Source organism: Chiloscyllium plagiosum, chromosome 19 (assembly GCF_004010195.1).
Source record: "Chiloscyllium plagiosum isolate BGI_BamShark_2017 chromosome 19, ASM401019v2, whole genome shotgun sequence".
In the NCBI taxonomy this organism is placed as follows: domain Eukaryota; kingdom Metazoa; phylum Chordata; class Chondrichthyes; order Orectolobiformes; family Hemiscylliidae; genus Chiloscyllium; species Chiloscyllium plagiosum.
Window position 1 is genome coordinate 63,357,344 of NC_057728.1, and position 16,277 is coordinate 63,373,620.

Consider the following 16,277-nt stretch of genomic DNA (forward strand, 5'->3'; position numbering starts at 1 on the left):
ACTTTCGCTGTCCACCCTACCTAAACCTCTGATTACCTTGTATGTCTGTATCAAATCCCCTCTTAGCCATCTTCTTGCCAATGAGAACCAGGTTCAAGTCTCTCAGCCTTTCCTCATAAGACCTGCAGAGTTTCTCCAGCATTGTTTGAGTTTATTTCCCAGTTTCACAAAACTGGTCTCAGAATCTTCCCTCAAGAAAGGCGTAACCATCAAACCCAGAGGGATCAAAGGGAGTGGCTGGGCTGGCACAGGGCAGTGTACTGTTACAGATGTAGGAATCAGTGATGACACGGATAGATCAGTAACTTAACCTCAGTGTCAAAAAGTGCAGCACAGGAAAACCACAGAAGGTCTGGCAGCATCTGAAGAGTAGGAGAGTTGACATTTCAGTCAAAGTCCTTCATCAAGGCTTAAGCCCAAAACATCTACTCTCCTGCTCCTTGGATGATGTGCTTTTCCAGCACCACACTTATTGACTGACTGTCCAGCATCTGCAGTCCTCCCTTTCTCCAAATTAACCTCAGGGTCCAATATCAGCCCAGTGTTGTGAGCAGTCTGGTTCACTTTCAGACCCTGGTCAGTAAAGGAGGTCCCATCAGTAAAGGTGAGGGAATGGCATCTGTGACAAGTTTACTTGAAGGAAAACAATGGGTTAACTCGCAGCTCCACGCTGTCCTTGCCCAGCTGTTAAATGAGGTCACATCCACCTACCATCAATGAAAAATTATCTCAGGGTGAACCGTGTTTTAAACACTCCCCAGGGAGGGATTCAGGACACACATCCGCAGTCTCTGGCACACAGTGAGCAGAATCTCTTAAGAAAATGTTCAAAATAAATCTGAAATGAATGAATGAATTACAAATTTCATTCTCAGCTGCTTTTCCAATATTGCCTTCAGCTGAGAGAAAGAGAGCAATATTTACCATTACACTGCAAGGTGTGGGCCATTCAGCCCATCACATCTGCTCCAATATTCAATGAGATTGTGGCTCATCTGTTCATCCTCAGCTCCGCTTTCCTCCCTTTTCCCCTTAACCTTTGACTCCTTTGCTGATTATAACACTATCTGTCTCAGTCTTGAATGTACATAATGACCCAGCCTCAACAGCCCCCTGTGGCAAAGAACTCCACTCCCCTCTGAGTGAAGACATTCCTCCCCATCTCTGTCTAAAATGGGTGACCCCCTTATTCTGGGATGATGCTGTCTGTTCCTATTCTCTCCCACAAGATGAAATACCTTCCCTGTATCTACCATGCCAAGCCCCCTTAGAATCTTTTATGTTTCAAGAAGGTCATCTGTAAGACTTATACATTCGGCGCACATCAGTGAAAATGTGTGTCAGACTCTTGCTAATACTAGCCAGCACATTCTGGGAATGGGTTATTTTCTGTGTTGTTGAGACATCTAATGGATACCATGGGATTAATGTTAACTCAAGATAAATGGGTTTTGATTGAGTTATACTCAAGCCCAATGTATCCATTCTGCAGCTCTTACCAAACATCGATAAATTTATACCCAATTCTGAACTCCGCCAATACATAAGGGACTCATACATTGTACTGAACATAGCACCTTCCTGGACATAAACATAAGGCTTTTTCTGCCAATAAATAATTCTACTGACAACTGGACCCCAGAAGTGATATGAATTCAAAAATATGTGCAATGAGGTCATTACATTATGTCAGCAACTGCCCAGTTAGAGATATGGCATTAAACACAGAATTGGAACTGTGAAATTCTAACGACCATGTCCCATTTCAGAGGGGTTTTATGGTCATTATAATTGCAGTCACACAGCGCTGGGACCCCTTGCTTGGAGTCTGTAGGTCCGGCTCCAAGAGGTGTTCTCACAAGCCCCCAAGCAGATATATTAACAACATATAATGGCTGATTCCTAAGTAGAAAGGGGAAGTTCTGAGGGTCACCTGATTGAGATCGTGAATATAACACAAGGGTTTGGTAAGTGAGGTCCTGAGAGGTTAGTTCTATTTTTGATAAAGTCAAATGCAAAGGTGCCATAGGCAGAAGATGCTGATGAATAACTCCAATAGGGAATTCTGGAAATAATCCTTTATTCAGAGAATGGGAAGGAAGTGGAATTCACTGCCACAGGATGTAAGATATGTTCAAAAAGCCAGATAAGTGCATGAAGGTGAAAGGAATGGAATATGGTGATGGAGTGGGGGTTTGGGGTGAGGGGGGGCACTTCAAACAGAGCACAGATATATGTTTGGACCACCCTGGGGGCAAATCCAGAAGCTCTCTGCTTACCAGTGAAGACCTGAGGCATGGAGACCTTCAGGTTCAACCATTCTCTTTCTAAAGAAAGAATGGATCTATGGTGTCTTTATCAGCTTTAACCTTGGCATAAATCCAACCAAGGTAAAAACAAGGACTGCAGGTGCTGGAAACCAGAGTCTAGATTAGAGTGGTGCTGGGAAAGCACAGCAGGTTAGGCAGCATCCGAGGAGCAGGAAAATCTCCTCGGATGCTGTCTGACCTGCTGTGCTTTTCCGGCACCACTCTAATCTAGACTCATAAATCCAACCAATCCAAGCCAAGGAATTCCTACAGTGTGGAAGCAGACCATTCAACCCATACCACCCCTTTAAAGAGCATCCCACCCAGAGACTTCCCAAGGCTAATCTACCTAGCCTACATATCCTGGACAATATGGGTACCTTCCCATGGTCAATCCATCTAACCTGCACATCTTTGGACTATGGAAGGAAATCGGAGCACCCGGAGGAAACCCTCAGGGAGAATGTGCATACTTCACATGGTTGCCCGAAAGTGGGATTGAACCCAGGTCCCTGGCACTGTGAGGCAGCAGTGCTGACCACTGAGCTATTGTGCCACCAGCACAAACAAAACTCTAATTGATGAGGAAAGACCATGTGGTCAGTCGGGGAGTCCATTCACCATTTCTCTTGGGCATGGGCTGCTTAATCCTGGTCTCAATGAATGTGTCTTCAAAGACATTGTGGAGCCCATTAACTGTGCATTCCCTGGGCTTCCTCTGTGAGCAGTGCCATCTAGTGGCTATGGCATGACATGCTTCACCATGTTACAGACGTTTGCAAAAATAATTGACCTCAAATTTTAAACAATCAACGTGACTGAATAGCTCAAAAAATTCCAAAGCAGTGCAGTGCTGTTGCTGAATTCTGGATATTGAGTATAATGGATTTATAACAAACTTGCACGACTTGCATTTATATACTGCCTTTGACGTGATAACATCCTGAGCTGCTCCATAGGCCTGTCATCAATCAAAGTTGATATTGAACCTCAAAAGATTTTACAACAGAATCTTGGTCAGCAGTAGGTTTTAAGGACTGTCTTACAAGAGGAGAGTGGGGGTGGGCAGAGGTGTTTAGGAAGGGAATTACAGAGTTGAGAGTCCTCAGCCTCCAGATACAGGCGCTGATGGGGAAGGAGTTAAAAGCAGAAATAGAGGAGAGAGAATTGGAGGAGAGCTGTTAGTTCCGAGGGTTGTGGGGGTGGGCAAGGTTACACAGAGAGAGGAACAAGACCCTGAGGGATTGGAAAAACAAGGATAAGGATTTTAAAATTGAGACATTGAGGTACAGATAGGTTGAGTGAGTTCATGAAAATCTGGCAGTTACTGTAAAATGTGGGAAAAGAGGAAGTTACTCACTTGAGCAGGAGATTGAAAAAGCACAGTATGATTTAAATGGAGAATGACTGCAGAATTCTGAGCTGTTCTACTGCGTGGGTCACAAGATGTCAGTATAGCACATTACCAAGAAGGCTAATAGGAAGCAGGTAGGCTGTGCTGAAAGTCCATTCCTGATGAAGGGTTTTTGCCTGAAACGTCAATCCACCTGCTGCTTGGATGCTGTCTGACCTGCTGTGCTCTTCCAGCACCACACTCCCGACCCTGTGCTGAGAGTAACCCATGTGATAATAGGACTAAGTGGGTGAGAATGAGTTAACATTAAAATGATAGTTGTGTTCCTCTCTCCACAGATGCTGCCAGACCTGTTGAGCTTATCCAGAATTCTCTGTGTTCGCTTAATTTCTAGTATCAGCAGTATTTTGCATCCAGAACCTCAACTTACATCCAGAACCTCAACCTGAGCTACAAAATTTCTCAAAACTCATGAAGGATATAAGTATATTGGAGATGGTTCAGGGAGGTTTACTGGATTGATAACTGGAATGAGTGGTCTGTTTGATGAGGAACGGTTGGACACAATGGGCTTGTTTCCCCTGGAGTTTAGACATTGAGGCATGAGCTGATTGAAGTGAATACAATCTTAACAGGATGGATGTTTCCTCTTCTAGATGAATACAAAACTAAGGGGGCATCGTTTTCAAATTAGGGATTAACTTGAAATGAGGAGAACTTTTTTCTGTCAGAGGGTGTCATGACTTTGGAACTGTTTTATTAAAAGGCATTCGATGTGAATACTTGTAAATTGGAGGCAGATAAATTTTCAATGGACAAAGGAATCAAGGGTCCCAGAATTGTTACTGAAGGAGGCCATTTGGCCCAGCTGTGCTACACCAGTTCTATTACCTCGTGCCAATCAGAGTTATTGAAGGGTTGATGGGAATGTGGAATCTGAAACGCAAACAGGTCAGCCGTGAGGTTAGTGAACAGCAGAGAAACCTGCAAGAGCCAGAATGTCTTTCTCTGCTCCCATTTACCCTGGCACCATCTACTTCATCAGGAGCCCATACAGAGGAACCTCCATTATCCCAATATCGATTATCCGAATATCGGATTATCTGTAGATGATTTCAAGGTCCCACAAAAATGTTACATCAAAGAGGTAAGTGTATCAATTTGCCTGTACTGAAGAAGATATAAAAACGCTGGCAAAAACAAAGACACACAAGCAGCTCAAACAACAGCGACTGGATATTTTTACGGTAAGGGTTGTTACGCAGTCCTTTGTAAAAGTAAGGGGTTTAGAGTATTCCCGGCACATTACTGGGCCATTTATTTTTTTAAAAAGGCTGAGAACGTAAATATATGCATGAGGCGGGACTCTTGTCTTTCTGTCACGAGACTGAATTCCCAGAAACTGATACTGTCAATGGTCTTGCGATCATCGAAGCTATTCGGGACCTTGTTTCATGCTGGGGTTTTATGGTAAGGGTTTAGCTCTTCTCATTTTAACCTGTAATTTGCCGACGGCAAAGATTAGTTTATTTAAATGGCAGACCCACTAAAATTATAGATTTAAACAATTTCTCCAGTAGAGCACAGCATTAGATCAGTATGGCTTCCCCTGTTTAAGCTAAAATCGATTATCTGAATAATCAATTATCCGATCAAAACAGTGTCGGCTCATCTCGTTTGGATAATCAAGGTTCCTCTGTATAAGTCAGAGAGCACAGGGCAACTGAGATCGGAATGAGTTCTCAGTGTCTCATTCTTTATCAGCGCAGTGTAGTCTGTGTCAATTGATGTGGAGCTGGAAGAGCACAGTGGGTCAGGCAGCATCGAAAGGGCAGAAGAGTCAACATTTCAGTTGAAGTCAGTCCTGACAAAGGGTCCCAGCTCGAAACGTTGACTTCCGTGCTCCTCCGATGCTGCCTGACCTACTGTGCTTTCCCAGCTCCATATCTATTGACTCTGGTTTCCAGCATCTGCAGTCCTTACTGACTCCTAGTCTGTGTTGATATGAGTATTCACCACACAAGTGCAAATGAGACTAAATAACATCTACATGAGATGACTGAGAGAAACCTTAGACATCTTTCAGGCTGAACAAAACATTAACATGGGATTCTGAATTTTATAAACAGAGAGATTCCAAAATCGGGAAATGTTACGATAAATTGATTAGAATCCCTGCAGTGTGGAAACAGGCCCTTCAGCCAAACACGTCCACCTTAACCTCCGAAGAGTAACCCACCCAGACCCATTCCCTATTTTATATTTACCCCTGACTAATAACCTACACTGTGGGCAATTTAGCATGGCCAATTCACCTGACCTGCACATCCTTGGATTGTGGGAGGAAAGTGGAGCATCCAAAGGAAGCCTGCACAGACACAGGAAGAACGTGCAAACTCCACACAGTCACCTGAAGCTGGAATTGAACCCAGGTCCCTGACGTTGCAACGCAGCAGTGCCAACTACTGAATCACCATGCTCATTCCTGCACAGTACCCTTTAGGAAAGGTTCAGCGATCGTAACAGAGGGGATTCACTGGAAAGGTTTGAGGGAAGAGGGAACTGGATTGAGGTTGACCGGAGAAACTGGGGTTGGTCTGCTCCAAACAGAAAAGTCGGAGGAGATATTTGCCTGATGTGTTGACAATCATGAGGGGTTTGAACAGAAGTAAATAAACTCAAAATAAATAAACAAAACCTATTTCCAATGCTCGAAGGGTCAATAACTGGGGAGGGGAGGGAAGGGCAAGGGGGGCCACAGATTTAAGGTGATTTCCAAAATAAAGAGGGGTGTAGAGGTAAAGTCTTTGCTAAGCAACATTTATCTCGGATTTGGAATGGGCTTCCTGGTGGCTTGGTGAATACAGTCTCAATAGGAACCTTTAGAAGGGTAAACGTTTGTCAGCAAAATAATGGCAGGGGTAGGGGGGAAGGTAGAGAATGGGAGCAGCTCGATACCTCTTTGAAAGGGCCAGTACAGATTTGATGAGCTGAATGGTCTTCTTCTCGCTGTATTATTCCCAGACCGTCAGAATAAACAAATGTCAGGTGGGACAAAGAGACATAGATAGAATGACAACAGAATAAAGTGTTAATGGGTGAAACCAATTGGCCATTTCTTCTGAGCAAAGGTTAATCAGGTTGGGACTTTACTGACTGGAGTTTAGAAGAATGAGAGTGAGACTAATCGGATTCTTAAGGGGCTTGACAGGGTCAATGCTGAGAGGATGTCTCCCCTCCTGGGTGGGTTTAGGACCAGAGGGCAGAGTCCAGAATACAGGGCACCAATTTAAGGCTGAGATGAGGAGGAATGTCTTCTCTCAGAGGGTTGTGAGTCTTTGGAACTCCTTCCCACAGAGAGCTGCAGGAGCAAAGTCCTTGTCTACGTTTAAGGCTGAGACAGCGAGATTCCTGATCAGTCGGGGAATCAAGGGTTACAGGGAAAGGGCAGGAGAGTGGACGTGAGGAATGTTGGATCAGCCACGATCCTACTGAGTGGTGGAGCAGGCTCAAGGGGCTGAATGGCCTACTCCTGTTCCTATTTCTGATGGTCTTATGACCTAATGGAGTCAGTTTCAGAATTACTTGCTTGCAAAAGCAAAAATTATTAAAACCCAGCAGTGAGGTAGAAACAGCAATCAAAAAGGCGAGTGGAATATTGAGCTTCATCCCAAGGCATCTACGCTGTGAAGCTGGGAAAGTGGATGGATGTTAGTGTGACTGGAAGTGTGTTTCCAGTGCGGTTCTGTACAGCTTGCTGCTTGTGGTGTATCTGAATGCTTTGGACTGAAATGTCTCAGAACCACAACATTACGACAGTGCAGAGGGAGACTATTTGGCCCATCGTGCTGGCACATACTCTATCCAATCTGCTGTCGTTTCCCCATATCCCTGCACACCATTACTACCCAAAAAAACCTATTGCCTCTTAAATGCCTCAACTGAACCAGTCTCCAGCACATTCCCAGGCTGTGCATCACAGTCCCTAGCGACTCGCTGGGTGAGAAAGTTTTCTTTGTCCCATCACTTTAAATTCACACCCTCTTGTTCTTGTTTATTTTACAAGTGAACGCAGCCGTTCCCTGTCTACTCTGTAGTATCTACAACCTACATAAAACGTAGGGGCTATGATGAAGAAGTTCCCAGATGATGCAGAATCGGTAAATAGTGAGGACAATAGCTGTGCACTGCAGGAGGATAACACAGACTTGCTGACTGGACAGAGCTGTGGCAAACACAGTTCAGTCTGGAACAATGTGAGGGGACGCTCTTGGAGGAGGGGGCGTCAACAAGGCAAGGGATTACACTCTGAATGACGGCATCCTGGAATGTACTGAAGGTCAGAGGGACTTTACTGGAGCAAATTACTGCAGATGCTAGAAGTTGATCTGGAAGCAACAATGTTGGAGATCGCAGCAGGTAAGGCAGTATCCGTGGAGAAAGAGCAAGCTAATGTTTCGAGTCTAGGTGTGTCTTCATCAGAGCTGATGTGGCCACATCATCTAGACTTGAAACATTAGCTTGCTCTCTCCCCAGGGATGCTGCCTGAACCATTGCGATCTGCATCAATTATTGCTTTCAGATCAGAGGGGCTTTGCTGTGCGCAACCTCTGATCCCTGAATATATCAGGACAGGCAGATAAGGTGGTTACAGACACATATGGGAAACTCTATTAGCTCAGGAGTCGAATACAAGATCAAGGAGTTTATGCTTGAACTGTGTAAAATGCTGGTAAGAGTGCAACTGGAATCCTGTGTGCAGTTCTGGTCAGCACATTACCACTCCAATCTAGACATTACAGGATGGATGTTACTGCACTGGAGAGAGTGCAGAGGAGATTTACCAGGACACTGCCCAGGCTGGAGAATCTGAGCAACGAGGAAAGATTGGAGACGCTGGGGTAGTTTCTCTTGGGGAAGCGACGGTTGAGAGAGGGCCTGATTGAGGTGTATATAATTAAGGGGGAAGGCACATGTCACATTAGTGAGGGAGCCAATCTTCAGTCCACAGACACTCCTGAGCCTCGCCAGCAATCTCTTGTGTTGATCCTGTCTGAATTCATTGACTTTTCTCTCCGCTGATTTGCTGATCATTTCTGACCTTTTGTGGGTTTTAATTTGCACATTTTGGAAAATTTACCTCAGCCTGCACATGTAGAGCTTCAGGACATCCCAAGATTATTTGCAAGTCCTGTGTTGTTTGAAGTGACCTAGAATAGCAGCTGAATATTGCCTAATCTGATATTGTGAGTACAGTTGAAACAGCATAAATAATTAACTGCACTGACTGCACGTCTCACTCTCTCGCAGATCTCATTACAATGGATGTATCACTTGACAAAGAAAAACCACTGTTAATAAATTATCCCTGTGCACGCGTGCAGATATTTTCTCTCCTCTTTGTGTGTGTGTGTGCACAAGAATGTGCCTTTAAAATTTAATCCATTTGCCAACAATAGCCTGCACGGTAAAACCTTAAGAGCTAATATCATGTTTTGCCATCCCCTCTACATGTCAGGGACTAAAATAAGTAATGCGATATATTTTACAGTGAAATATGCAATCAGACGCAAAAGGCTTTCACGTTTTCACAGATTGTTTATTGGATTGGAGAAAAATGATGTCTTTTCTACACAACAGCTGGAAAGACTTTTCTTCAGTGTCTGTATTATCAGAGATGGAGCACAGACTCACTCAAATTCACAAGGCTGTGAATTCTTACTCTGTTATAAAACCGATTATGAGAGCACAAGGTGAATTTCCAATCTGAAAGCTCCACTCCTGTGACTTGGGCTGATAAAAGAGGCTGAGCTTATGAGCAAGAAGCAAGAGTAGGCCATTTGGCCCTTCAAGCCTGTTCAATCAGATCGTGGTTGATTGGATCTTGACCTCAACTCTACATTCATGCACAGCCCTGATATTCTTTCACCTCTCTGACCACATCCCCCCACCCCTGCCTTTATCATTATGAAGCTATCTGCCTCTGCCTTAAAAATATTGAAAGATTCTGCACCCACTGTCTTTTGAGGAAGGCCACGATGTGGAAGTGCCAATGTTGGATTGGGGTGGACAAGGTCAGAGGTCACACGACACCAGGTTATAGTCCAACAGCTTTCAGAATCTTCACTAGTCGAAGGAGCAACATCCCAAAACTTGTGGTTTCAAATAAACTTGTTGGACTATAACCTGGTGCTATGTGACCTCTGACCTTGAGGAAGGATTTTCCAAAGATTCACAACCCTCTGAGATAAGTTTCCTCATCTCTGTTTTACAACACAGCTGACACTCTGAGGGAGTGCTGCACTGTTGACAGTGCTGCCTACCATTTTAACCAAGGTGCTCTGTGCCTCCCCCAACTGTATTTACTATTTACAGACACCATTTTGAGGAAGAATAGAAAAGATTAGATTAGATTAGATTAGATTACTTTACAGTGTGGAAACAGGCCCTTCGGCCCAACAAGTCCACACCGACCCGCCGAAGCGCAAACCACCCATACCCCTACATTTACCTCTTACCTAACACTACGGCCAACTTAGCATGGCCAATTCACCTGACCTGCACATCTTTGGACTGTGGGAGGAAACCGGAGCACCCGGACGAAACCCACGCAGACACGGGGAGAATGTGCAAACTCCACACAGTCGGTCGCCTGAGGCGGGAATTGAACCCGGGTCTCTGGCGCTATGAGGCAGCAGTGCTAACCACTGTGCCACCGTGCCGCCCACTAAAAGTTTTTGCCACACTCTGATTAATATTTACCATTCAATTAACGCTACTCAAAAACAGACAAAGTGTTCATTCACATGGTTTGTGGGATTATGCCACATTGACCTTCACATGGGAATGAGGAGTCAGAGTTCACAGGATGTGGGCATCACTTATTACCCAGTTAGAAGTCAACCATATTACAGTGGGTCTGGAGTCACATGTAGACCAGACCAGGTAAAGATGGCAGTTTTCTTCCCTAACAGACATTAGTGAACCAGATGGGTTCTTTTCCTGATAATCAGCAATGGATTCATGGTCATCATTAGACTCTTAATTCCAATTTTTTTTAACTTGAACTTAAATTCATCTATCTGCTGTGGCAGGATTTGAACCCAGGCCCCTAAAACATTCCTTGGGTTTCTAGATTAACAGTCCAGTGATAATACCAGTAAGCTATTGCCTCCGCCGTTCAGCCCTTTGAGCTTGCACCACCATTTAACATGGTCATGGCTGATCTTGTCCTGGTGTTAACTCCAGTTTCTTGCCTTTTCCCCATCGCCCTTTATCCTGCTTTACTTCAGAAATATATCTATTTCTTTCTTGAACCTTTTGGCTGAATCTGCCTCCACTGTGCTCGGGGGCAGTGAGTTCCACAGATTCAAACCCCCTGAGAGAAGTAGGTTCTCCATATCTCAGTTTGGAACCTAATTCCTCTCACTCGATATTTAATACCTCTTCTTCAAGACTGTCGCATAGGGGAAACATCTGTTCAATGTTCATCTTATGAATCCCCTTTAGCGTTTGATAGACCTCAGTCAGATCGCCCTCATTCTTCTGAGCCCCAGTGAGTACAAGCCACAGCTTTTCAACTGCTCCTCATACCACAGCCCTTTCATCCCTGGAATCAATCTTGTGAACCTCCTCTGAACTGTCTCCAGGCCCATCACATCCTCCCTCAAATTAGAGACCAATACTGGACACAATACTCCTGATGTGGTCTCACCAACACCTTATATAATTGTAACAACTCTTCCTTACTCTTCTAATCATGTCCTTTTGTAATAAATGCCTGTCTTTTCTTGTTAATATTTTGAAGTCTTTAATCAGATCACCCCTTAACCTTCTTATTTTAGAGAAAACAGGCCTAATTTGTATAATCTCTCCTCATAATTTAACCCCGAAGTCAAGCTTTCATTCTTGTAAATCTACGTTGTACTCCCTCCAAGGCTGATATATCTACCCTAAGGTGTGGTGCCCAGATCTACTCTCAGTGTTCTCTTTCTCTCACACAGGTAATATTCATAGTGGAAGAAGCACAGAACTTTATCATTGCAGAACATTACAAATCAGATGTTAATTCGATTTTGCTGTAACATTCAGTTGGTGCCATGCTTGAACTGAGATTTGAATGGAATAGTAGACACTTCCTGATGAGGGGCTTATGCCCGAAACATTGATTCTCCTGCTCCTCGGATGCTGCTTGACATGCTGTGTTTTTCCAGCACCACACTCTCGACTTCCTCAGCCACTGAAATAGCATCCACTGAAGAGGCAAAATCTCATCAAGAGGGAAAGAGTTCGAGGAAACTCTCCTCCAACTCCAACAGACAATCAAACGTATGGTCATGGAGCCATAGAGCATAGAAAGACCCTTCAGCCCACCAAATCTGTGCTGACCATCAAATACCAATCTACACTAATCCCATTGACCTGCACATGGTCCACAGCTGACCGTGCCCTGGCATTTTAAGCGTTCATCCAGATGCTGCCTCCATCACCTTCTCAGGTAGACAACATGAGCAATAACTTGACTGTGATTGGGTGATCAGATAGTCATTTAGTTGCACAGAACTTGAGTAACTCATCTCAGTCTGAAATTGGTGCCCCTTTATTCTGAGACTGTGCCCCTGGTCCTAGACCCTCCCATGAGGGGAAACATCCTCTCAGCATTGACCCTGTCAAGCCCCAATGAGATCACCTCTCATTCTTCTGAACTCCAGTGAGTACAATCCCAACCTGTTCATTCTTTGTTCGTAAGACAATCCCTCCATCCGAGGGATCATTCTTGTGAACTTTCTCTGAACTGCCTCCAACAAATTGAAACAAAATGGGTAGACAATGGCCAAAAGGTTTTATTGCTAGACTGTTAATCCAGAGACCCAGGTAACATCTAGGGTCACAGGTTCTAATCCCATGATGGCAGATGGTGGAATTTGAACTTTTTTTTTAAAATCTGGAATTAAGAGTCTAACAATGACCATGAATCAATTGTTGGAAAAATCCATCTGGTTCACAATTGCACTTCAGGAAGGAAACTGCCATCCTTACCTGGTCTGGTCTACATGTGACTCCAGACCCACAGCAATGTGGCTGACTCTCAATTGCTGTCTGGGTAATTAGGGATGGACAATAAATGCTGGCCCAGCCAGTGACACACTCATCATGTGAATGAACAATAAAAAACATTTCCTTACATATTGAAGGCATGGTTAGCAAGTTTGCAAATCACACCAAAATGGGTGGCATAGTAGACAATGAAGCAGGTTTTCTAAGATTACAAAGGGATCTTGATCAAATGGGTCAATGGGCTAGAAAAATAGCAAATGGAATTCAATCTGGATAAATGCGATGTATTGCATTTTGGCAAAACTAACAGGGGTAGGGTTTATACAATTAATGGTAGGACTTTGGGTAGTGGTGTAGAACAGAGGGATCTGGGGTTCAGGCACATAATTCTTTGGAAGTTTGAGTCACATATAGACATGGTGGTTAAAAAGGTGTTAGCACACTTGCCTTCATTGCTCAGTGCTTTGAGTATAGCAGTTGGGACGTCATGTTGAGGTTGTACAGGACATTGGTGAGGCCTCTTCTGGAATACTGTTCTGGTGGCCCAGTTATACGAAGGATATTATTAAGCTCAGACAAGATTGACCAGGGTGTTGTTGGGTATGGAAGGTTTGAGTTACAAAGAAAGGCTGGAGAGACTGGGATTTTTTTCACTGGAGTGTAGGAGGCTGTGAGGCAACCTGATAGAGGTTTATAAAATAGTGAGGGGTATAGATACAGTTAATGGTAGTTATCTTTTCCTTAGGGTGGGAGATTTCAAGACCAGGGGGCACATTTTTAAGGTGAGAGGACAGAGATTTAAAAAAGACATGAGGGACAATTTTTTTTACATAGAAGTTTGTTCGTGTGTGGAATAATCTTCCTGAGGAAGTGGTGGATATGGGTGCAATTAGAATATTTAAAAGAGATTTGGACAAGTACATAAATAGGACAAGTTTGAAGTGCTATAAACCAGGAGGAGGCAGATGGGATCAGGTTAGTTTGAGAATATGTTCGGCATGGACTGGTTGGACCATAGGGTCTGTTTCCGTGCTGTATGATACTATTTGCATCAAAACAGCTTACAGCGCTCTAGATGTGGTCACGATGGGAACTGTATAAATGCAAGTTGTTTTTACTCAGATGTGCCATGAATTGTGCTATTTTCAGCCCTGGACTTATTACCCATCAAAATGGAATGATCAAAGGTCACAGCACAGGAGACCATTTGGCCCTTTGACTCTCTCCTAGCTTTCTGAAAGCACAATCTAATAATTCCAACTCATTAAATTTCATAACATATGTCGCGGGGGAGAAACTGACAGTGAGGGGCTGAGATGGGGAGAAACATCTTCACTTTGCCTTTGGAATTCTATGCACATCGGTGGGTTGTGAACGTTCAGTGATTGAATGCTTCAAGCCTGGGACTAATGGACGTTTGGACATCTTAAAAAGCCCAAGATATTTTTAGTTGATCATTTATGTGGGAATTTGAAATTGTTGCCCATCCTGAATTGCCCTTCAACCCCATTGCTGTGAGTCTGGAGCCACATGTACACCAGACCAGGTAAGGATGGCAGATTTCCTTCCCTGAAGGACATTAGTGAACCAGCTGGAGTTTTATGACACAAAGGTTCAATGGTTATTGTCAGACTTTCAATTCCAATTTTTAAATTTAATTCAAATTCCACCATTTGGCTGCAGTGGGATATAAACCTGGGAATTTTGAATATTATTGGTGTCTCTGGATTACTAGAGCAGGAACAATACTCCTTTACCAAGGGATGAGAATGACACAGGGTAGCAGAGATGAGGTGGATCAGTCATGTCCTGATTGAATGGCAGAACAGGTTCGAGGGGCTTGGATTAGGGTGGTGCTGGAAAAGCACAGCAGGTCAGGCAGCATTCAGGGAGCAGAAACGTTTCGGGCAAAAGAGCTTTTCCTGCTCCTCGGACGCTGCCTGACCTGCTGTGCTTTTCCAGCACCACTCTAATCCAGACTTGGGCTTCCAGCATCTGCAGTCCTCGTTTTACCAGGTTCGAGGGACCGAAAGGCCTATTGAGTTCTTAAGTGGTTAAAGTTCTTACCTGTTTGCAGCAAACTTATTAGAGATAAAGCCCCCTGGGATTTGAGTCACAATATAACCCCAGAAAAAGGAGCCGTGAATTAGCCCAACCGTCTCAGGATTCCAGTTGAATTGAGGTTTCTGGAACGAGAGAGAGCAGAATGAGGGAGAATTACTGTGGCCCTTGTCAAATCAGCTCACAATATTATTCCATTTAATTAGATCATCATTTGAAGCAGGCTTTTTGTCGACGTAATCTACAGCAGAACCAAAGAGCTTCATTTCGCCATCAAACAGCTGCTCATCCACAGCCTCTTCCAGTTAAAACACAACAACTCCCAACAGGCATCCTGTAATTCCTCCAACATTTCAGCAAATCTCATTAAAGCTAAAGTAAATGAATTAAAGATTTAGCCAACTTGAAAGAGGTGCTGCCAAGTCCTGTTCCTGTCCATTTTAGTTTACACACACACCTGGGCATAAATATTTGGGATAAAACAGGAGGGGGTGGGGGGCAAGAAGGTTTTAATGTCTCTGAGTGTCTGCTAGCGTGTGGTGAGATAATATGCCTGTTTTCTCATATTTACCGCATGACAGAGTCCCCCTTTGTGAAATCACTATTACAGGGTACAAATTAGATTGCCTGAATCACTTCCTACACATGTTACATCGAGAATGAGTTCAGATATCCTCCAGAAACAACCTGTCAAAGATATTTAATTCCCTTTTTCTTAATTTGTTCTGCAGATGAGACCCAGGCCAGCATTGAATGCCCATCGCTAATTCCCTTGAGAAGGTGATGGTGAGCTTCAAGTGTCATTGACCCTTCACCCCGTGTTTAGTAACTGCACCCAGAGTGCTCATAAAGAGGGGCATCCAGGATATTGATGCAACAACAGGGAATGTAATTCCAAGTATGATGGTTGGTGACTTAGCAACACAGAAAATAGAGGCAGGAATAGGCCATTCAGCCCATCAAGGCTGCTTTTCCATTCAAGGTGATCATAGCTCATTCTCTAACTCTCTTCCCAACATCTCTAGAAGTATAGAAACACTATAATTATCGAAGGGAAACTTGCAGATGGTTGGATTCCCGGACGCTTGCTGAGCTTGTTTCTATTCTGGGTGTGGGCTTGGGAAGTGCTGTTGAAGGATATGAGTGAGTAGGAACCTTCCTCAAGCAGTGAGAACCTTTGTCTCCATCATCCCTCAGAGGGCTCTGAGTCTTCCCTCCCTGAAAGACAGTGGTAGATCTTTGATGACCAAGAGGTTGAAAGATGATCTGAGGTATGTAGGAATGTAGAGTTGAGGTTAAAATCAGATCAGCCCTGATTTTATTGAATCATGGAGTAGACTCAAAGGGCAAAGTGGGTCTACACTTGATCCTTGTCAAAAAGCGTGATGCTGGCAAAGCACAGCCGGTCAGGCAGCAGCCGAGGAGCAGGAGAGTCGATGATTCGAGCATGAGCTCTTCATCAGGAATGTTCAAAATGTCGACTCCTGCTCCTCAGA

At 44.0% G+C, this 16,277-nt stretch overlaps 1 protein-coding gene across 1 annotated transcript in view; it reads right to left on the reverse strand.

Moving 5' to 3' along the window:
• Positions 1 to 16,277, reverse strand: part of slc17a8 (solute carrier family 17 member 8) — an 84,723-nt gene that overhangs the window by 54,494 nt on the left and 13,952 nt on the right. Inside the window, exon 3 of the mRNA XM_043708722.1 lies at positions 14,788 to 14,906. Within this exon, the coding sequence (XP_043564657.1) occupies positions 14,788 to 14,906 (119 nt within the window). The remainder of the gene's footprint in view (positions 1 to 14,787; positions 14,907 to 16,277) is intronic.